Here is a 23,996-nt window from a genome sequence, read left to right as displayed (position 1 = left end):
AGTCTCACATAGAGCATACTGACTCGAGTGGTGAGAGTAGCAGGAGGCCTAGAACTCATTAAGGACTAACCTTGTCTGTGGGGAAATGAGACACTGGAACAATTAGCTCGGTAGAGTAGTAAAAGCTACCACAAGTGCAAGCATCCACTGAATCCGACTAATTATATGTATCTGGATAAGTTGTGTCTGAGTCTTAGTGTATTGCTTGCAAGTCATAACATGATTGGCTGACATATGCATCTTGAACTATGAAATTGTATGTAACTGTATGATAAACCATTTTTCGGCTCTAGCTTACCCTTTTATTTGTTGTATGTCTGTTTGTGTGGTTTTCTCTCTTTGCGATGATCATCAATTTATTGATGTGAGCATATACGAGAAATACTCGTGGTCAACAGAGAAATGGTGATTTCGCTGCTTAGCCTCTAAGATGACTTCCACTTGTCTGAGTGTTTTATTTCAGGACCATAGTCCATGTATTGTCTTGTCTTTTAGTCTTGTTTTAAATTATATCAGTCGACATATTTTCTTTTATATCGACATCGTGATGTGTCCTTGATACTTTCTATTTTAAGTACTTTGGATGATGTTTTTAAGAGTGACTTTATACTCCAAAATTTTACTCTTTATATTATAACGTGCTACGTATCGTTTAAATATATTATCTATTAAATAGGACGTTGTGGCAGTAGTTACAATTCTTTATTAAGATTAATTTAATTCTACTCCTCAGAGGCTCAGACGTTCACAAATTGTTGAATTCTGCTCTCTCTTGTCTTTTCTGTTAATTGATGCATAGCATTGCTATCATTTTGAGTTATCATTATAGCATCTTTCTTAGTTCTTCAATTAGTTCTAGCAGGTACACGGATTTTATTTTATTTTATTTTTGTATTAAACCAAATACTCTTTTGAGTATCCTTGCTTAAGATGAAATTCTAGAAGATTAGGACGTGTTCAAAGAATGTGGGCTAGATATCTGGGCCTTATGAGTCAAGAGAACAGTCGAGAAGCATATAAATTAAAAAAAGAATAAAATAAAAAATTCATAACAAGTTGACTAGATAATTTTATTATTTCTAATTGACCTAACCTTATCAAATTAGATTATTGAATATCTAATTTACCTAACCTAATCAAATTAGATAATCTAGATTATTAATTACAATTTTTGACCTAAACATCACTCCAGTTTAATCTATTTATAGAACTCAAATGGGAAATACAGATTGCACAATACATTAAAAGTATTAATACCAATAAATCTTATATCTTTTCACACGAAATATCAATATATAAACATATTTTCTATTCAAATTACAAATATAATTGTAAAAAACTAAAAGATTTTGTAGATTTATATTTGAATCACAATTTCTCCATCTTATCATTTCTCCACAATACTCTCCCATCCCTTCACAACTACAAACACTTCTTCAACCAAAAGCATAAAACTAAACCAAAAAATGATTAGAAAAATTAAAACCTTTCACTTATACTCCAATCATAGGAACTTAGGTACATATAAATCCCTTCCTGCACCTTTGATGCTGTCTGGTCTCACTCTCCAACCATCTAGAATCTTCTGCAACTCCTTAGGCCTACAAGGAACTGCAAGAGTTCCCTGTTGCTTGAAACCATACTCTTCTCCAGCTTGATCTAACAGTCCCAAGAATGCAGGATTAGTCAAGTAATCCAACTCAACCACAAACCTTTTGATTTCACCATCTTTGATTGCAATAACTGCAAAATACCCTTTGCTAACATCTTCTGGAACAGAACCTGCGTTTTCAAATTGGTTTTCATTGATGTAGTTCAGTGCAGGTTTTCCAGGCACAATCTGCGAGACACCCTTTTGAATCTTTCCAACGAAAGACCTAATCATCGTGGAATCTAACACTGGGTGATGATTTGTTCGTGATTTGGACTTGAAAGGTGTGAACTTTGAAGTTGGGTGCGTGTGAGAAGAAATTGGATATTTATATTGTGATGATGAGGAAACACACACGAAGTTTCTGGTTAGGAACCATGGTTGCTAGTGCGTCTTGGCAAACATTGCATTCATTATTAATTAATGCATTATGTGACAGGTCATTGGTCAAAATCTTTAATTTTAAAATCGAAATCGTCATAGGGAGGAAAAAAATTGCCGAGTTTCATGACTTGTATGTATCATTATGCAACCCTCTGTTTTCTTGGAGAGTACGGTGTTTTCTTCGGGTCGATGGTGACGTTCAAATAGGAGACATTTTTTCAAAAATAGGTTTGGATTATTAATTGATTAGAATTTTTGTGATCTTATAAATTTTCATATTAAAAAGATCTTATATAATTCACTTTTTTGAAATTCAATTCAACGATTATAAATATTTAATATATATTTTTTATTATCTTTACATTTATTAAGCGTGGTGTAACTTAGAACACGTGTTTGATATAAACTAAAAGCTTAAATTTTAAATAAAGTAAAACGGACTTTAAGATATTTAAAGGGAGAAAAATGTATTTTATTCTATAAATTAATTTTAAAGTTTGTTTGATGAATAATAATATTACAAGGCGGTGCAAACTAAAGTTTATGAGTTCTACCGCAAACTAAAGTTATTACATTTACGAAGAGTAACGAAGTTACCTTAGCATCTTTGAAAAATTGAAAGAGAAAGACAGAGAAAGATTCTTAAACCCGAATCGTTAGAAAAGACATATACCTAAGAGAGAGAAAAAAAGGAAGGAAGGGTACGGTAAGAAGAGTGAGCGAGAGAGCAAAAGTAGAGACATACAATATACAAAAGGAAAAAGAAGTGGGTGGTTTTGTTTTTTTTTCTCTTTTTTTAAAAGGAAAGAATACTAGAGATATCTTGATTCTTGTTAGGTTTTCCACCGGGAGAAATGATGAGAAGACTTGTTACCTAACAAAAAGATACAAAAATTCAAATTTTGAGATTTATTTTTTAATAATTTAAATTTATATTGTTTTAAGTTTATTTAAATGAATTTATTCTAAATCTAAATTCATATTTTAGATTTTGAATCCAATTCACTTAATTGAATTTAGAATAGATATTTTTTTTTTAAATTCAATTCCCAATTCACTTAATTGAATTTGGATTTGATATTTTTTAGATTTTGAAAATTTAAAATCAAGATATGTTGTCTAAGTTGAGCCAACGAATATGAGGACTAGGCTGAAAGTCCCCACGAGTTGGCCCTAATCGAAGATCTATCGAGTCAACCCTGGTTGAAGGTCGATTCAAGTCAACTCTGATCAAAGATCAGCTAAAGTCGGTCTCGATCGAAAATCGGCTTAAGTCAGTCGCAACCGAAGACAATCCTAGTTGGTCCCGACGGAGGAGCCCCTAACTCCTATCAAGGATGAAGACACATGCTTAGAAAAAATATACATGTTTAGAAGGGAAGTTTCTTCTCATTCTTTCTTTTATGTGGTTTAGTTTTTCTTTTTCTTGTCTTAGAATAAACTATAGACTCATGATTACTCTCTTGTTTTTGTAGGGTTGCTCTTGGACATACCAATATTTATAAGAGGCATGCCCTTTTGGAAGAATGGAGTTAGAAATCAAGACCCAACACATCCTCCTTGCTTTCCAAGGTAAAAGAGTTTGCCCTAGTTTCTAGAAACATGTCTTTGTATTTTCTAAGAGGTCCTACTTGCTCACCAAGACACGGGAGATGTCCATAGGTTGCCCTAGTTTCTAGAAATATGTTTATTATATTTGTTAGAGGTCCCTATCCATGTCTAGATAAGGTAACATATGCAAATGGTTGATTAATATTAAGATTGAGAGACACATATGTGTGCATTTGTGAGTTTTGCTCTTGTGAGAATGTTGCACTAATAATCTCATTTTGAACCTTGGTTCAAGTGGCAACAACCACCACTTATCTTAGGACTGGTGAGACTTTGTTTCCCCCAAGTCGTGTCCCTTCTTCTCTCCTTCATTCTCCTTCTATTCTCTCCATCTTTTGCTATTTTAATTAGTGTTCTTATATTCTTTACGTTCTTTGTTCCTTTTAATGCTTCAACACCCTTATTGTTCATTGTTGTTACCTTTCATTTCTTTGTTTCAATTGAACTCTCTCTTCCTTTCTTTTGAGCTCCTTAAAGTACACATTCACATCTAGATAATCATTTGGTTATCTTAATATTTAGTGAGAGTCTTCTTGGAGCTTTCTTAAGAAACTTTAACACAAACATCTTGCACTCATTTTAAATAAAAGATGGATCCATATCTTAAAATGGTCCAAATCAACCCCTCCTTGGCTAAATTGGTGCAATTTTGAAAAAAATCAAGTTGCTAAATTTCGATGGGCACCATTCATATTGATAGGTGCACTGGCTGGTAGCCAATCCTTGTAAACGCGTGCAATTTTCAAAATTAAACTACATCTAGCTCAAAGCTCCAACAAAAAGTTATTATAGTAAAACTAAAGCCCTTTGAGTCTATAATCCAATGTAAAAGGAATCAACTCACTTGGAAATCTATTAAAAAGATATGAGCAAAATAGTGAGCAAAGGTTAGTGTTGTTGAGTTTCGTGCTACGATGGGCACCATTTGTTTCGTTGGCCATATATTCTAACAGTACCCACTGATTATCGTGCCATCAGGTACCTCCTTGCCACCATTTGGCACCATCATCACTACACCATCACTGCACCATGTAGCATCCCGACCGGATATTACAAATTTAAAATAATATAAAAAAATAATATTAATACCTCATTTAATATAACTGTAATTCCCAAAAATGTGAGAAATTAAATTCTTTATTACAATATAAAGATAACTCCAAATTCAAAATTCTCAAAGCTCAATAAATACTAAATCGGTCTCATAAAAGTTTACAACTTTATTCAAAATCATAAATGATAAAAACTCAATAAAACTGTTTCCCATGAGTTTTCCCTACTCTATTGCTAAGCCTCACCAGATCCACCTGCAACATCATCTGCTCCCGTGTATCGCGTACACGATCATCACCAAGCACAAGCAGATAGGGTGGGCTAAAAATAAAAATAATCATATATACAAACATATACATATCACAATCATATCAAAGGAATTCCATCCTTTGATTTCATATCACATTACCACCACCATGTTACCCGTGTTCTACGTCTTCTGATGAATATCTTAAGATGTCTTGTTGTCACACCTACTAGCCACAACTGGTAGAGCACATACGGGAAACCATGCTATTGACCACACTCCGTAACGCCAGGTGGAGTTCCCAATACGAATAACATTCGTAAAGTCCCAAGACTACCAAACTCGTCAACTCAATACTAAGGAGGGCAATCTAACTTGACCCATCTGTACACGCCACAACGCGATACTCACACCGGCAACACTCACCAACCCAAGCCACAACTCAAGAGTTCCTCGTGTTCATCTGCCATCCCGAGCCACAACTCAAGATTTGTCATTCCGAGCCACAACTCAAGGAATGCCATGTGCTTAACCCTTATTCTGAGCCACAACTCAAGGGATACGTTCCGAGCAACAACTCAAGGAACACCAGAAAGCTGACCTTCAAGATTATCACCAAAGCCTTGTAGACCACGCACATCCAAAGCAAGCAAAGCACCTTTGCTTCACAGTATTGCCTGGCGCAGCACACGAGTCGCCAGTCGTACCATGCTTTCAGACCGCTTGGCAGGGACACGTGCTGCTAGGCGCCAAGTGCCTCTGGTGCCACTATCTTCAGGTGTCGCCTGGCGGGATGACCCTCCCCGCCAGGCGCCACACTCTCTAGTAGCCCCTGCTATCCTAGCTCTCGCCTGGCGGTCCAAACTCTATCGCCAGGCGCTATACCAATATTTTGAGTTGTACTGGTTCAGGCCTTTCAGACTTGATTTCGGTCCTCCTCAACTTTTCCACGGTCCATCAAATTGTTACCAATCATACCAGTTCCAATCTATGATCCTGAACTTGCCTTTCTTATGCCTTGCTATCACAACCCCCTTAATGACAATTTCACTCTCTTGATCATACAATCCCTTTAAGTCAACTAAAGCAAAACCAGATTACTCCACTTTAGACCAAAGTCACAACCAGACCTGAACTTATCACTGTTTCCATTGTTACATCAAGCTCAAATCACTTAAGCTTAACATGCCCAATTATAACTTACCTTAACATACCTTAACATCATATCGTTTCTTCGCCTTAAGCAACTCTCTCTCCAACAACCCATTCTCAAGTTAGATTATGCCTCCTCATTCATTAATGTTCTAGTTTCCAATGATCTCCATTGCACTATCATTATATTCACTCTTTTAACACTACTTAATCCTTATCATTCTTGCTAGTCCCACTCCATGCATTATTAATCACTCTCCCTAATGCCATATCCAACATTTTATTTTGACTCTGCTTTTACGTATCACAACCAACCCACGCTGAATTTTAACCTCACTGCCAACTCAGATGCACCATCCACTATTCTACACTTGTTGCCTGGCGGCACATTATGGCCCGCCAGGTGGTGCATCAGTTTCTGGAATTTCCAGAATTGATTCTGCACCTATACTGGTTCTCACCTCCAATTTCTCTCTATTTCACCTTAAAAGGCTACACAAGGTTCTTACATTTGTCATTCCTTCGTACAGATTCCAACTCATCAATTTTCATTAACATTCTTTCATTAATTTGATCCAAAACCTAATTTTTCCAATTTTCAAAACCCAGAAATTGGGTAAATCAGTCACGTGTCTCCTGGCGGTCAGGACCTTACCATCAAGCGGTTCCTCTTCCGAAACCTAGAACTATGCAAGAAATGATGCGTCGTCTGATGGTTGTTCGTCATCTGCAAAGCAGTTTCTAGAAAAAATTCCAGAAACCCAGGAATTCGAGATGTTTACGGATATGAATTCACAGTTTATTTCATACACATACAATTTAACCAAAACACATCAACAATTCGAGTTCAGATCCCCTAACCTAGAAATCCTTGCTTAAACTTGATTAATCTTTGATTCTTCCTTACTCTCAGTGACTTGCCTTAGTCCTCTCCAATTTAGCCTCTATGCTTCACTCACGATACTAATTTCCCTCTAAATTCTCTCTCTCTTTCTCTCTGTAATGGGCAGAACAATGGCAGACTCCAAACTCTTTCTTTCTTTCTCAAATGGGTCACTTAATTATGTGTTAATAATGATTAATGACTCTAAAACGAAAATAGCATTAAAAGGAGTGTAATTGCCATTCAAGGTCCACCATTGGTTGTTTTTCCAACCCCTTTGGCTACCCCCTTCTGGCGGTTAGGGTTTTCTTTGCCCTTTTCCATTCATGCCAAAAATAAGATTAAAAGAAAGCTTAATTTTGGTCTACCAAGGTTCAAACCCATAACCATGTCAATGCCCAAATCAATATACAACCATTTAACCAATTCATGTTTCATAATAATTCCTATAATTATAGGATTAAATTATCACCCATCATACTCAAGCATATAATTAAAAAGCACATAAATGGCATACACAAGACTTGAATCCAAGTCCTCTAAACATAACCAATTACTCTCAACCACATAAGCTAGTACTTTTTCACGTCATAATTAAATGTAATAAATGATCCCGCATTTATTAATTATTTATTTATTTAATTAATTAAATTTAGTGGATCTTACACACCACCATTGGTGGGTGCTCTCCCTTGGCCACTAAGGGCTTGTGCTATAATTAAAATAATTATAACTTAAATAGCACATAAATGGCATACACAAGACTTGAATTCAGTCCTCTAAACATAACCAATTACTCGCAACCACATGAGCTAGTACTTTTTCACGTTATACATGTTAGAATTAAATGTCATAAATGCTCCCGCATTTATTAATTAATTATTTATTTAATTAATTAAATTTAGTGGATCTTACACACCACCACTGGTGGGTGCTCTCCCTTGGCCACTAGGCGCTGGTGTTACTAGACAACTTTGTGAGGCGCATCGCAGCCGTTGGGCGCTAAGTTCGCTATAGCTACGATGAAGGTTTTGGGTATCTATGTTGTCCTACTATTTTTGTGGTTACTGAATTACACAAAATAATGATTGATAACATGTTTTATGTTCTTAGTCATAAAGCTACAAATTATTGGTTTTAAATGCATGATAACTACATGTTCTGTGTCATTGTTTATGTATTGTTAGTCTTTAAATGTGCTTAGCTTTTGCTTGAGTCATATGTCATATGTACAATTGTAGTTTTATTGTCCTTGTTTCCAATACTTGAATGTGTTTGATAAAATTCTTAGCTTTGTGTTCATTTATCTTGATTTGGTTCGTTGAGCCTAAACATAGGAGCTAAGTGTTCATAAGCATCTAGCAATTCATTAGCAATATCAATTCAATTGTAGAATAATTTGTGATACTGTTTTTGGTGCCTAATGTAAGACTCGTGGAATTTAATTAATTAAATAATTAATTAATTAATAAATGCAAGTAGTGGGAGCCTTTATGACATTTAATTCTGACTTGTATGACGTAGAAAAGTACTAGCTCAAGTAGTTGAGAGTGCTTAATTGTGTGAAAGGACTTGAGTTTGAGTCCTATATATGCCAGTTGTGTGTTATTTAATTTATTTTTATTTTTATAATATGCGTGATCATGTGAACTGACAATATAATCATAAGATTATATGAATTATCACAAAACATGAACTAGTTGAATGGTTGTGCATTGATTTGACATTGGTATGCCATTGTAGAACATTGTGAGGAGTGAAAATTCAGAGAAAATTGGTGGTAGCATTAAGGAGACCGTTGGTGATCACAAAGGAGAGCTCTTAATTATCAAATTTTAAGCAAAGGAAACCAGGTTATGAGAGTTTTACTCGTTAAATTGCGTACTTGGATTAATTATATGATGAAATATCTTATTTATGCATGATTACATTGTTGTTCACGTTAATTTTCTGGGTTTCTGGAATTTTTCTAGAAACCGTCTGGCGGGTGATGAATTACCGTCAGGCGACGCATCACTGTCTATGCAGTTTTGGGTTCTTGTAGAGGAATCGCCTGGCGGATATCCCTGGCCACCAGGCGACACAAGCCACACCACCCAGTTTCTGGGTTTGCTATGAACAACCTAGCGGTGGTAATTGACTCGCCGGGCGACACAAGCCATATTGACTCGATTTTGATGTTTGATGATTTTTGGGCTATCTGGATTAGTGGAAATGAAGTTGTAATCGTGAATTGATAAAAAGAGAGATGATAAGTTATGAAAATTCGTGTGGCGCATGAGAATTAAGTGAATATAGCGATATTGGAATGTTAGGGTTAACAGAATTGGGGGTTTTAGTGAATTGAGTGTAATAGCCGGGATTGCATTAAAATTGTGCTGGGGATTGTTAAAATTAAATAATTGTGATATTGTTACTATGGTCATGTGCGAAATAGCTGAGATAAGCAAAAGAGAGTAGTGGGGAACTGTCAGGGAGTCTTCGCAGGTGCTGAAATTCTAGAAAATTGCCCAGAATTTAAGCACCGCCTGGCGGCACGGGGCTTGCCGCCAGGCGCCAACGCATGGGCAATGATACCGCATGGCTGTGAAGGCAGGCACTGAGTTGGGTTCTATTGCAGGCTTAAATGGGAACTGGAAGTATGGATTTGGGGATATCTTTGAGTAATGAAGGATAGAGTACTAAGGCATGAATTAAAGAGGCTGACTTAACATAGAATGTGATGATATTAGCTATTCTAAGACTTTTTCATATAAACTGTGACATAGTATGAATTATGGATTTGGACAAGCTGTGTGAAGGAGGTCCAGAAACATGACCTATTCTGTGAGTAAGTTTAGATTTATGAGTGAAGTGCTAGTAAACATTTAGGTAGTAGTAAATGTAGATTAAGTACAAAGCTAATACTTGGAATGTGAGTGGAGTTGTGATCCATCTAGGAGGAGTTGACATGGAATGGATTGAGGATGGCTGTAATGACTAGAACCAAGGTTAAGGAATAAGTAATATGAGTAGATTGTGGTATCCCAGGGATGAATAATGGTTAACTTTAAGAAAGCCAAATTGTGTAGGCTTGGGTGGTGGAATTTAAATGGAAGTACACACCTTGATAATAAGTTAGCCACTGAAAGAATGATTCTATTAAATTGGTGAAAAATATCGTGAGTCTTGATGCTTGGATTAAGGAGCAGAATCTATTCGGGACTACCAAACACCAGTAATGTGCAGGTACTGATATAGCGCCTGGCGGTGGTTTTAGACCGCCAGGCGATAGATGCTAAATCAGAGATGACCTAGAACGGTTGCACCTGGCGGTGAGGGGGGTCCCACCAGGCAGTGTCTACAGCTTTCGAGGGTTTGAGGCGCTTGGCGGTAAGCGTCCCTCGCCAAGCGGTTTAGAAGCGGGCAGTGCCTAATGCCTTGTGAGCAGCGCCAGGCGATTTTGCTGCAGCAAAATTGGGTTGCTGGCATTACTTGCGTGATCTATAAGGCTTCTAGGATATCTTAAAGTTCGGCTTGCTGGTGTTCCTTGAGTTGTGGCTTGAAACGGATCCCTTGAGTTATGGCTCGGGATAGGGGTTAAACACGTGGTATTCCTTGATTTGTGGCTCAGAATAGCATCTCTTGAGTTGTGGCTCGGGATGGTGGATGAACACGAGGAACTCTTAAGTTGTGGCTCAGGTTGGCGAGTGTTGCCCTCCTCAGTAATTAGCTGACGAGTTTAGTAGTCTTGGAACATTACGAACTATGTTCGTATTGGGAACTCCACCTGGCGTTACGGTATTTGATCCATAGCATGGTTTCCCGCATGTGCTCTATCGGTTGTGGCCGATAGGTATGGCAACAAGACATCTTGAGGTATTCACTAGAAGAAATAGAACACGGTTAACATGGTTGTGGCCAGGTATGAAATCAAAGGATGGAACTCCTTTGGTATGATTGTGTTATATATGAATGTGTTGTAAATATGTTTTATTCTGTTAGCTCACCCTATCAGCTTGTTTTTTATGATGATCGTGTACGCGGTACACGTGAGCAGATGATGTTGCAGGTGGATCTGGTGAGGCTTAGCGACAAAGCGAGGATAGCTTAGGACTTTTTATGTTTTATGATTTTGAAATAAATTGTAAACACTTATGGGATGTTATTATATCATTTCGAGTTTTATAATTTATGGATTTTGGATTATTCAATGATCTAATAAAGTTTTAAATTTCCCGCATTTTTGGGAAATGAGGTTATAATAAATTATGCGTATTTATTATTTTCTTTATTTTATTATTTAAATTCGTAATATCTGGACGAGATATTACACATAAAATCTACTTGTCCTTGAGTTTCTAAACATTTTGGAGTCAAAAATATTGGTTGGATGAGAGTTTTAGTGCACTATTTAAGACCCGAGAAAACTAAATAATTAAATAAATAATTATTTAATATAAATGTGGGTAATGAAATATTTATGACATTTAATGTGGGTAATTGTGACAAGGAATAGTACTTGCTTAAGTGGTTAAGAGTACTTCCTTATGTTGAAAGGACTTGGGTTCAAGTCTTGTGTATGTCATTTGTGTGTTATTTTAATTGTGTTATTATTTTAACAATATGCTTGATCATGGTTGAAGATGAACATCTCCATTTTTCTCATAGTTGCTTATCAAGGAGTCCTAGATCTCCTTGGCTGGTCTCAATCAGGCTAGGAGAGGGAAGCTCTTTGATGATCATATGTGGCCTTATTCTTGTCATTATTGTTGGATTTTTTCCTCTAGAGACCAAATGCGAAAATAAACCAAAAACATAAGAAGGAAAGATTGAATTGTATTTGAAGACTTTTTGCAAATGATTCATAGTTATCATCTGATGATCCACAATCAAACAATAGTTTTTGAATTAATAACAAGTCATGCTAATGCTAATGCAATAAGAAGTAATTTTAACAAGATAAGGAAATAAAAATTTACTCTCAAATTTTCATAATAATTTGTCTGATATTGCAAACTACATCCCTACTATATCATATATTATGTTTCACTATTCATATTAATGTTTCAAGTTACAGTCGAGTATTCTTTTGCAATGTAGCCACTCCTACCTAATCCATCAGGAATTGGTTTGAAACATTAGCTACCCTATCAAGTATTACTTTAGAATGTAGCCTCTCCTGGCTAAGCCACTCTCTATTCTTTAAACAATTAATTGATCGTGGTAAAATGAAAATATTCTTTTGGATAATAGCCAACACATCGAGTATTCTTCAACACACAATCACTCCTCTTGGCTAAGACAAAGATTTGTGTAAAAAGTGATCTAAAATATCACAAAAAGTTGATCTCAAAGGAGGATAACTTCTTTTTATATATACAATATTTAAACACCATACTAATTTATTAATGAACATAATAATATTCTTATAAATTTTTTTAGGACACAAATACTTTGACATTTTATAAATAGTAAAATAAAGTCAAAATTATATAAAATTACAAAACAAATAAGAAATGAAAACAACAATTATGAAAGTTAATGATTCAATCAAATCTTAAACATCACACACACACATAAACGAACACGCACACTTACTGTAACACCCCTCTTATCAAGAGGGCCTGTCAGGTCTGCAGCCCAATACACCCCAACCCCTCGCCCCAAGTGTCCCCCCACTTCGCAAGGCAGGTTGTTGTCAGTGGTTATCAAACCCCCAACCTGACCTTTAACACCCTCTCAACAAGAGAGATGTCACCAGTGCAGCACAATAATAATAAAACCCAATTTAGGATATGTTTGAAAGAGGTGAAAGCTAGGAAAATAATAATAAAAAAGGAATGTGCAATAATTTGGTTAGATGAAAGGGAGAAGAATTGATAAAAACTTGATAAAAGATAATATACAATTTGAATCATATTTTTCTAAACACAAGAAAACCAACTATTAGAGTTGACTAAAACCCAATGCAATGAATTTGAGTCCTGAAAGATAAGGACGTTAAAATGGTGGATGCTAAAATAGTAATGTCGGCTACTGCTAGCAGATGCTAATAGAGTGGGCTAAGTGAACACTAATAGCGTGAACTAATCAGACACTGGCTAATAACATTGGCTAAGTGTTAGCACAAATGACTTTGATAAAGAAAGATTTGATGAAGATATTGCATAGAGACATGATGAGGCTATTATCAATTGATGAAGACTTGACTAAGTAATGAAGACTTGAAAAAAGATGGTGTGTTGATTAAGCTTAATGTGTGCTTAATCTGGCTAACACATGTAGATATTGAAACTTGAATGTTGAAGCTTAACATGAAGACAATTTGACATAAAATAGGTGTCTTGTTTCTAGTTTCAGTATTTTAATCTTTTGAATGGGTTTTTAACAAGTTAATTGGTGGCTACTATAGTTCTGTTATTAACACTTTCTCAACTAAATTATCATTCAATCAACTGATTTCACTTAAGTCAAGTGTAATCAACAAATTGAACAGATAAATCAACATGTTAAATATGTTGATAGACAAACTATAAAGTCTGGTTTTTCAGAAGATGAATAATAATTATGTTTTTGAGGTATTCTTTGAATTCTTGGAACAATTTGCTTGGTCTAAGAGACTTGGAGCGTTTTCAATCTGTTAAATTGTTGTTTTAATCTGGTGAATCATATTGGTCTATCTGTCTAACTGTTTGTTAAGTGAACTCAATATGTTAACTCTGTTCTCAATTAATTGAAAGTGTGTTATAGTAATAATTGCATGTTCATTTGTTGGTCAATTTGACTCAAAGTAAAGGCTTTTAATAAATTCGAACTGGACATAATTTTCTAATATTTGAAGTCGATGCTAACCCATTAACCCATCACTGGTATTTAGAAGATAAATTCATGTTTTCTTGTAATGATTTTGTTTAGGTGATTTTAACGTTAAAACATTCCGTATTTAATTATAACACATGATTCATTATGTAGTTTGATATTTCTATTTTTTATTTTTTTCTAAAGTTTTATGTAATAAACTTTTATTTCTTTGTTTTTTTTCTGTTTATTTCTTTCCTCTCATCAACAAAGCATAGCATTGGCGATATTTTAAGGTACTTACTTAAGTTGGAGAAACATTAACGAAATTTGTGGAGCCTGAGAGAGAAAGGGTGTCAGTTAATCCAGCACCTTCTGAGAGTCCTTTTCGAGACGACACTCGGCGTGTGTACTCGGTACGTTGTGTTTCTGAGGGGCTCATCGCTGCATTATTTTTGGTGCCTTTCTCCATGGAATTCATAATTCAATGATCCAAAGTGTCGGCAAAATGTATTGCTTCAAATGTTTATGCAAGTTTGCATCATTTTTTTCTTCACTACGCAAGCTCATTCAATACACATTTAAGTATTTTTTGTTACAATTCGGTTACCATTAAATTAGAAGTTATAATCATTAGTTAGGGTATAATATTTTTACTTAAAAATGTAATACTCTAAATGTTACGATTGAATTGTAATATAATTCATTTAATCTTGATCACAGGATGTAACAATTTTCTTTTATTAACATTGATCTGCATGGTATAAATATTTCTTGTAAAAGGTCAGCATCATCGTACTCATGAATTTTTTCACAATCTGATGCTGATAAATGATAACGATCAAGTTAGTGTGTTAGAGATTTTGTATGTAGACTTTACACTTCATGAATTAGTTCATAATTGAATTAACGTAAATTTAAACTTTGATGATGGATCTAATCATATGTTATTAAGTCTATCACATTGTTTACCGATCGTTTTGTACATTTTATATTAAGAATATGTGTAGTCGTATTATTAATGATTTATACAACTAATTTGACTAAAATAGTATATAGAAATAACGATGTTAATGAATGAATTTGAGCAAATATATTATTCAAGATATACTAAACAAAACAAAAAACCATTGGGTTGGGTGGTTGTATATATATATTTTTATATTAAATCCAACCTAACTCAATAGTGGATTACGTTTGGCGTTTCCCTGCATCTCCAAAGTTTTCTCTAATACTCCTAGAAAAAATTTAATTCTACCTTTTGCCCTTAAAAAAAATTAAAACATAAAAAGTAATTATTCTCTCTCCTCTATTTATGATACATCCCAATCAATCCTGCACCCTTAATATTTACGGATGTTGAGATCCGATTTAGACTTATGAGTTACGGATCTCGACATCCGCAATACAATTTTTCATAATTTTTTTTTTAATTTTTTAAAATTAAATCAGTTTTATATAATTGAAAATAAATTAACCAACTACTATATTAATGTTTATACATGTTATAGTGTGATTACTCCATCAAATTGATCAAGAATCAAAAGTCAAAAACACTCAAAATGAAAATAAAAAAAAAGGTTGCGGATGTCGACATCCGCAATACAAAAATGAAATTTGTTTCAACATTATTGCGGATGTCAACATCCGCAATACAAAAATGAATTCCGTTTCAACATTATTACGGATGTCGACATCCGCAATACAAAGATGACATTCGTTTCAACATTATTGCAGATGTTGACATCCGCAATACAATTTTTCATAAAAATCATTTTTAACTTTTTTAAAATTAAATTATTTTCATATAATTGAAAATAAATTAACCAACTAATATATTAATGTTTATACATGTTATAGTGTGGTTACTACATTAAATGGATCAACAATCAAGCAAAAAAATTCAAAATTAAAATTAAAAAAAAACGGTTCAGATGTCGACATCCGCAATACAAAAATGACTTTCGTTTTAACATTATTGCAGATATCGACATCCACAATACAAAGTATGTGAGGTTATTATGGTCATAAATTCTGACACTTGGGGGTACTGGAGAAAGGTTTGAAATTGTAGGGAGAAGCCCCCTTACATTGAGTTTGATCACGTTGGTTAAAATGTTGAACGACTTTATTTTTATTAAAAATTGTAATTTTCAAATGTGAATGTAATTAAAATATAAAATAATCTTTAAAACTAATTTATTTAAATTAATTAAAAAAAACATATGGACAATTTGTCTATAAAACAAGTATTATAACGAATTTCAAGTTAAATGTTAAGTCACCCCGTCACAATTCCATATGAAAGTGTGTTAGGTTAAGTTAGATTCTACTCCATTTTAAATGAAATCCAACTCAATTTTATTGTGTTAGATTGAGTCAAGTTGGATTATAAGATAATTCATTCCAATGAATATTCTTGTATAAAAAAACAAATCTACTAATTAAGATTTTTTTTATCGGCAAATAAATGATATATTAATAATAAAGCACTTAGGGTGCTTTAACCCTTTTACACAGAAAATAACTAGTTCATTGATTACAAAACCAACAAGTATGCCATATAGTTTTAGCTACCAAGAATATTTTTATCTTCCTGTAGATTTTCACAAAGGATTATGAATACTATCCTATACATATAGGTAAAGTGAGTACATGAGACTATTCTTTTACTCATTTATGTTATACTTAGCCATAAAGCACAAAATATCGACTTGTCACAAGTTACAATCACTCCTCTTGCATATTGAAATGCAAGTGAAGAAAGTGGTTCCCATGAATTCCCAAGTAGACCTCTCCCTGCAACTACTCTACGAAGAGCTCATCCAACCATAGAATAGAGTGATTAATCCATATAGAGAGCTGAAAACTACATCTGCAAGGAAAAAACCAAGCACTCTAGACCGTAAAGTCTAGGCTATAAGTTAGAAAACTTTATACATGTAGCCTATTATTGCCCCTAGCTCCTTAAAGCAAAAAGGATAAAGAGTTTCTAAGTTATGGACCTTAAACACAGAATGGGACATAGGCACCGATCAGAAAATGAAAAATTTACATTTGTCATTTTATTTTTCAACCATGCCCATGCCTTCACTTGGACCAAACTATAGATCTCTTCAGGGTCTGGTACACCATTCCTAAAAACAATATTGTTCCTATGATTCCATAAAGTCCATACTATAGCAATCCACACCCCTTTTCATAACATATTACCTTTAAGGTCTAACTCTAAAAGAAGAAAATGCTCAAAATGTGCTTGAATTTGGTTATGGCTTACCCCCAAGTTTCCAATCCATTTGTTACACATATTCCATATGTTGGTAGTCACTTTATAAGTAATCAGAAGATGGTTTATGGTCTTGTCCTGCTCACCGCACATAACACAACTAACATTGTTTAAAAAGACCCTTCTATGCCTTAAGTTAATCATTATCGGCACCCCATTTAGAATAGTCCGCCATACAAAGAACTTTGTAGATGGTATAACCTTTACTCTCCAAAAGTCCTCAAAGAATTGTTTTTTATCTGAAGGGCATGAACCTTGCAACAAATTATATACTGACTTAACTGTGTATATCATATCTTCCCCATGATTTCGCATCCAGATATCACTTCTTCCTCTAACAAGAGTTTTGGTATCAATTTCTTCCAAGAAAGTTTCAATTTGAGGCTTCTCCCATTCAAACCAATGTCTTATCCAAGACAAAATCCATTCCCATCTATCATTGTCCCACTTCCCGTATTTGCTTATTGTTTTGTCTTTGTTATATGTGTTGGCATATAACCAAGGATAAGCCTCCTTAAGTGATCTATCCCCCGTCCATTTGTCTTCCCAAAATAAAATCCTACTTCCTGAACCTACTTTCCACCTCACATTCTCTTCAAACCATTTTTTGTCATCACTAGATTCACAAATCTTTCTTAAATCTTTTCACCATCTAGATTCACTTTGAACAGTCTTTCTATCATCCACACTTTTCCAAGATCCATATATAGACTCTAAGACATCTTTCCATAGCCCCTTTTCGTCAATACCTAATCTTCACTTCCACTTAGCCAAGAGAGCTTTGTTGAATAGTTTTATATTTTTGATACCTAAACCACCCTCCCCTTGGTTTACATAAAGTTGCTTAATAATTATTGTCAAGTTACCATATCACACTTTAAAATACGTTGTTATGACATGTTTTTCTTAAATTTGAATCTTTACTATGACTTAGGATTATAATTTCACACATTCAATCTTTATCATGAAACAATTAGTAGAACCTATAAATTTAAACTCGAATTATAAGTTAATAGAAGAAAATGTAGTTAATATATAATTAATTACTTTTACTTAGATAAAATGAAACCTATAACATCAAATGTTCAACATACATACAATTATCTCTCATTAGTTTTGGCAATGTTTCCTTGTTGACAACATGATCTTTTGAAACACTTCTGATGTTTCTTTTATATATATCATTATTGTTATTCATGCATTAATGATTTGTTTTACGCTTTACCATTTGGATGAATAAATTACTCATCTTACCTAACTAATTTGGATTGAATTGTGAAACTAATCTTGAATAACTAATTTGGATTGAATTGTGAAACTAATCTTGAATCTAAGGTCCAACCAAGTCATTAACCAAGTCATTAATGCGTTTAAATACTAGGAATAAGTTAAAGACTTTAGTTGAATTAAAAGGCATGCACTTAAAGCAAGGATGCACTTAACGCTTGATTAAGATCCTTAGTTTCTAAACTCAAGGGTTAGAACTAACCAAAAAATTTTAATAACACTACATAACTGCATATATATATATATATATATATATATATATATATATATATATAATTATTGAAAGTACAAATGAAGAAGATAGATGAAACCAATTATGTTCATATATTGGTTATTTTCAATCTTGTTTTAACTTTGTTTAAATATTTTTCAATAAACATTATCAATATTGTTTTATAGCACACTTCATAACAAGTCATAATAGACTAAAGATACTTGAGATTTTGCATAAGTCTATGTGAATACCACACTTGTCTTGGTGCTACATCTAACTTAGTACACTTGTTGAAATGTAAAGAAAGAAGTCAAAAGAGTAGCGTAAGAATACACATGTGTTGCTTGATCTTATAAGAGAAATAGAAATGTTTGGTTTTGCACCCATTTTAGTTTTAGCACTAGAAAACCTCTCAGAGATCCTTCTTCTTATAGAAGACTTCTCGGTAGACTTATCTATCTCACCAACACCAGGCCTAATATACACACGTTGTTCACCACCTAAGTCAATTTGTTGTTGTTGTTGCTCCGACTACTCAGCATCACAAAGCCTCTTTGTGTATCCTTTGGTATCTCAAACAAGCACATGGACAAGAAAGTTCTCTTGTTGCCAATAATGAAGTTCAATTCAAAGCCTTTAATGATTTAAATTAGGTTGAGTGCCATGATTCATATCTATCTGTCAGTGACTACATTGGTCACTCTCATGTCTTGAAAATCTAAGAAGCAACCAACAAGACTCTAGAAGTTTTTTAGATGTTAAGTGTAGAACTGCTTCCACCACTTATGAGGTACAATGACTCGTAATCAATCCACTATGAAAAATACTTATTCCAATCAAGTCTTTTATGTAACGCACCAAACATATAGTGATTAAGTGTTATATTTTCAAGGAAAAACTTCATCAAGGTCTTATCAAACTTATTTCCATATATATCTAATCTTCAACAACCCGACATCATCAACCTTTCAAAATCTTTGTTCCAAGTTGGAAATGTTTATTATCTAAGGGACTCTCAAAATTCTATAGAAAAACGATTTCTGCATGATTCACTTTGTCATCTCTCGTTCATCGAATCCACACTCAAGCAGGAATTTATGTCTTTTCATGTTTTACATTTCTTGTACTATATGTAGCAGATTTTCTTTTATCAGTTTTTAATAATTCAATGCTTTCTTTCAATGAGAGTGATCTTTCCATTTTTCCTATCCTCGTTGTTTTCTGTTTTTCTGTACTTATTCTTTAACGCTTTCACAAGCCCTTTTGGTGCGTATGTTGATGAGTTGGAGCAAAACCATGTGCTTATGGATCGCAGACTTTGCATTCGGGTTCTTGAGAATAACTATAAATCAATAAATAAATAAGAATTAAGTATGGTTTTAATCTTTGAACTTTGACCTAAAATTAGAATTTATTTCTAGTCGAAACTTTGATAAATTTTAGTCCCTAAACTTTAAAAATGAATGAATATAATCCTTTTAATCCAATTTTGTTAATTATCTTTTAGGTTTCGAACGTATTTCTCAATAAATATTAAGTCAGAATGTATTAAACACATAAACAATTTCAATATTAATATAAAACATATCCCATATATTAAAAAAATTCAACGTAATTATACTTGTCAAATAAAATAAATAAAGTAACAAATAAATGTCATATTAGGTAGTCTTTGTGGTTCCTTATTGATATTGTTTTTCTACGCTAATTTAAGTACGTTCATTCTTAAAGTATCCTTTTTATTATTTCCAGTTGTTCTTTTTTCTTAATATAACAAGAAATAATTAATTATTATTATAATATAATTATAAAAATAAATATAAATAATTTTTACACTATTATTATAAATAGTGTTTTGTTTCTTTTGTAGATAAATTTTATTAGAGATAGTTATTTTAATTTTAAAAACATAGTTAAATTACGTAAAAAAAGTTAAATTTAATTAAGCTGTCCCTCAGATAAAATTAGTAAAATAATTACTTTAATTAAAAAAATTTATTTAACTTGTAAAATTAACAAAACAAAGGTGTATATAAAAAAATAGTATAAATTTGAAAAATATATTTGATTAATTAGAATTTTGTCCTCTTCCATTCTTAGGTTGATTTTGGTTCTTCCATTTTTATCGTGATGTCAAAAGAACATGTAATTTTGATCTGGTGTATATTTGATTGGATCTTAGTTGGATATATTAGGTGTAACATTCAACTGGACGAAAATAAAATAAATAAGGCATATGTAAGTATTATAATAAAATTAGGAATTTATTTTAAACGAAGTGACTATAATTGCACAAGTAAATAAAGAAAAATGGTAGATATATAACCTTAGACATTAAAACTACATACCAATTTTTAATAATAGAAATCTGAAAAATTAATAAGAAATAAAAAAAAAATTAAGGCAAGGATACCTTACAGCATCTTTGCAGTGTGCTGTGCATTCTCCTCCGACAATTTACCATCTTCTGCAATTTCTTATGTCGACAGTACTGCAAGAGGTCATTACTGTCTGAGTTCAACAACATCATTCAAGCTCAAATAGTAATCTTATGATAAAAAAATATAAATATATTTGGAAATTTAAGTTTATGTTAAGTTTAAAATTAAATAAAAATGATGAAAAGTAAATATTACTTATAATTTTTCTGTCAGTTAAAAATTAACGGGAAAGTTGAATTTACAATTTCTTTCACCCTCCTCTATAAATCTCTTCAAACCCATCTTATAAATTTATTTTAAAATTTTTTAAATTAAAAGTAGAGTCAAAATTTTATAGGTATCTGATGTCTCTTAGTGAAAGTTAGAAAAATGTATCATATCTGTAAGTATAATAAAAACTTGAAAGAAGAAAATTTACAACACATAAATGAACTCTTATATTGCAATAACAACTAGAGTTTTTACGGAAAATTTGACATGTTGATCTGAGATGGTTGGACTTACCGGTATCCAAACTCCCGATAACTTGAATTATGTTTATATTATCCCAAATATAATCTTTTTTCTAATTTTGCGATGTTAATTTTTCATATCTTACATTTGGATCTTGGATCTTATTTTTATTATTAGACTATTTTGTGCCGGACAATAATAACAAAATTGGACCCGGTAGGTACACTTCCCTTAAATGGCGAAGAATTTGTTCTTCTTCGTTATAGAATAGGTATCTATACTCAACTTGCAACCCTCGGAATTCAAAGCTAGGGTTCTCTGCCTGCAAGGCTATTTATAGCTAAAACGTAATGCATTCATAATTTTCTGAGTGCAGACGCTGAACAACTTGATAGTGGGTGTTGCCAGACATTGTATCTTTCTCATTATTTTGAGTCAAAATCTTAAACTATGCATTTGCTGATAACAGTTAAAATCCCAAAAGGGAGAGAAAGCGTTGCTATGAGATGCGTTTCATGACTTGTAATTATCATATTCTTCACTCATTGGAATACATGTCTTCGAATCTTAAGTCGTTTGAGACAAAGGTACACTGTGTAAAACTTAGTTCAATTATGATTTTTTTTCCTTAAAAAACATTTTAGAATACATAAGAAAGATGTATTTAAAGTGTTTTTATCAACTCTCGATCTTTAACCAATGTAAGATTATTGGAAGTACGAAAATAAGATATTTTTAGCATTGTCTTTTACTTATAATTATCTCATCATGTCAGCGAATTGCAATGTGAATGAAGCAAAACGCTTGCAGTAGGGTCATATAGGGCCTGGGACAAGTGAGTGCAATAATGCATAACTGCATGGATTCTTGAAAGGTGCAAACACAAAAAAATCCTCCTCCCTTAACCATTTTAAGAAATCAATAATAAATAAACAGTAGAAAAGAATAAGTTCGGATAAGACCTGCATATTGAGGCTATTGTCATCAATTTGTTCCTGAATGATTTATCTTTTAGGGTAATTTTCTTTTTTGCTTAATTTGTTCACTGATATCTGAATAGCAAAGCTTTGAGCCCATTTATGCATATTTTTTTAGTACTATGTGAATCAGTGAACAGAGATACAAGAAAATATTGCATAAAGTACTTGAATTAATGAATAGAATAAGGTCTAACATTGATACTGATATGTATACTTCCCATTCCCATGCTTCAGAAAAGACATAAACAACATATATAGCCAAATATATATAAGGCATAAAATTGAAAAATAAAATCACTCTATCTTCAATATAACAAAATTAAAAAAAGGAGAACTATATCAATGACAAATGGTCTTTTAAGTTTGGCTCGTAAAATCATTACTTATATATTAATTATTTTTGTTCTTACCACATCTAATAGTCTTATTATTTAAAAGTCGAGATGTAAGGCAATTTAAATATTTCTTTCTTTTTTTAGTTTTCGATATTTTTTTTTAAAGACAAAATAATAACAAAGTACATATTTTAAAACAGACAATATCTCAAAGATATAGTGATTAACAATAATTTTATGATTAGACTGATCAGAACAATCATAATATAGGAATGGATAAAGATAGTTTAACCCACATTTTTTAATCCACTTTTAATCCATTCATTTAATCATCATTAGATTATCTATTTTGATTTTTTTAAATAATGTGATGTGATGTGATGATCTAATGGTGATTGAAATAGTGAGTTAAAAGTGGGTAAAAAAATGAATTAAAGTATCGTTGTTCTATAGGAATTTATATATATCTATATAATATTAAGACTTCAGACCCCACGTATGGCTGAGATTTACTTGCAAGTGAGAGGTCAGATTTGGTGATATTAAAATCTGAATTGCCCGATACTGATTGAACAACATATGGTAGCCAATTGCAGTGACTACTCAGAATCTCCACTGCACTAAATTGGGGTTATTTATAGACTTACTTTTACACTATCTCAGTACTTATTTTTGCTGTTTCTCATCTCTCACTTTCTTCTGTCCTGAGAAAGCAGAAGAGCTTTCCTCTGTCTAAAGTCAGACTCTTCTGTAGCTTTCCCTAGTAGTCTCAAGAAATATGCAGAAACTTTTTTTCTTAGCTTATGTCATCTGCCACCACTGTTGCTGCTGTAGTTTCACATGTGATCTCTTGAAGCTAAAATTATGAGACCCTTTTGTTAGATCTTCAATTTGCTTTATTTTCCATTTTATAAATCATATTTTGCTATGAATCAAACACAAAGAATAGAACTTACGAACCCTAAATAGTTCTTTCATATTTACTAATTAAAACCTTCCTGATCTGGTGACTTTTTTTATAGAATAGTGTTAATTACTCCAACTCACAATTAATCCAAATAGAAAGAAACTGAAAAGAGAGAATTTTGATCAAACATATACATGATGTGGATGGAGAGAAACAAAAGAAAAAAAAAAGGTTGTAGCTGTTGCACCAAGCTAAATCAAAGAGAAGTTTGATTCTCAATTGCTTGGTGCAGTGAAGTTATGCTTATGGAGCCATTAGCAATTTGAACCTAA

At 32.9% G+C, this 23,996-nt stretch overlaps 1 protein-coding gene across 1 annotated transcript; it reads right to left on the bottom strand.

The window, feature by feature from the left end:
• Positions 1–1,270: 1,270 nt before the first annotated feature.
• LOC114190431 (auxin-responsive protein SAUR32-like) lies at positions 1,271–2,026 on the bottom strand. Its single transcript, XM_028079309.1, has one exon. It carries the CDS (start codon positions 1,883–1,885, stop codon positions 1,505–1,507), a length of 381 nt encoding a protein of 126 aa, XP_027935110.1. The 5' UTR covers positions 1,886–2,026; the 3' UTR covers positions 1,271–1,504.
• Between the last annotated feature and the right edge of the window lie 21,970 nt (positions 2,027–23,996).

The sequence above is a fragment of the Vigna unguiculata genome, chromosome 7 (assembly GCF_004118075.2).
Source record: "Vigna unguiculata cultivar IT97K-499-35 chromosome 7, ASM411807v1, whole genome shotgun sequence".
NCBI classification, from domain to species: Eukaryota; Viridiplantae; Streptophyta; class Magnoliopsida; order Fabales; family Fabaceae; genus Vigna; species Vigna unguiculata.
The sequence above is the reverse complement of the archived record's forward strand: the minus strand, read 5'-3'. Positions and strand labels throughout refer to the sequence as shown.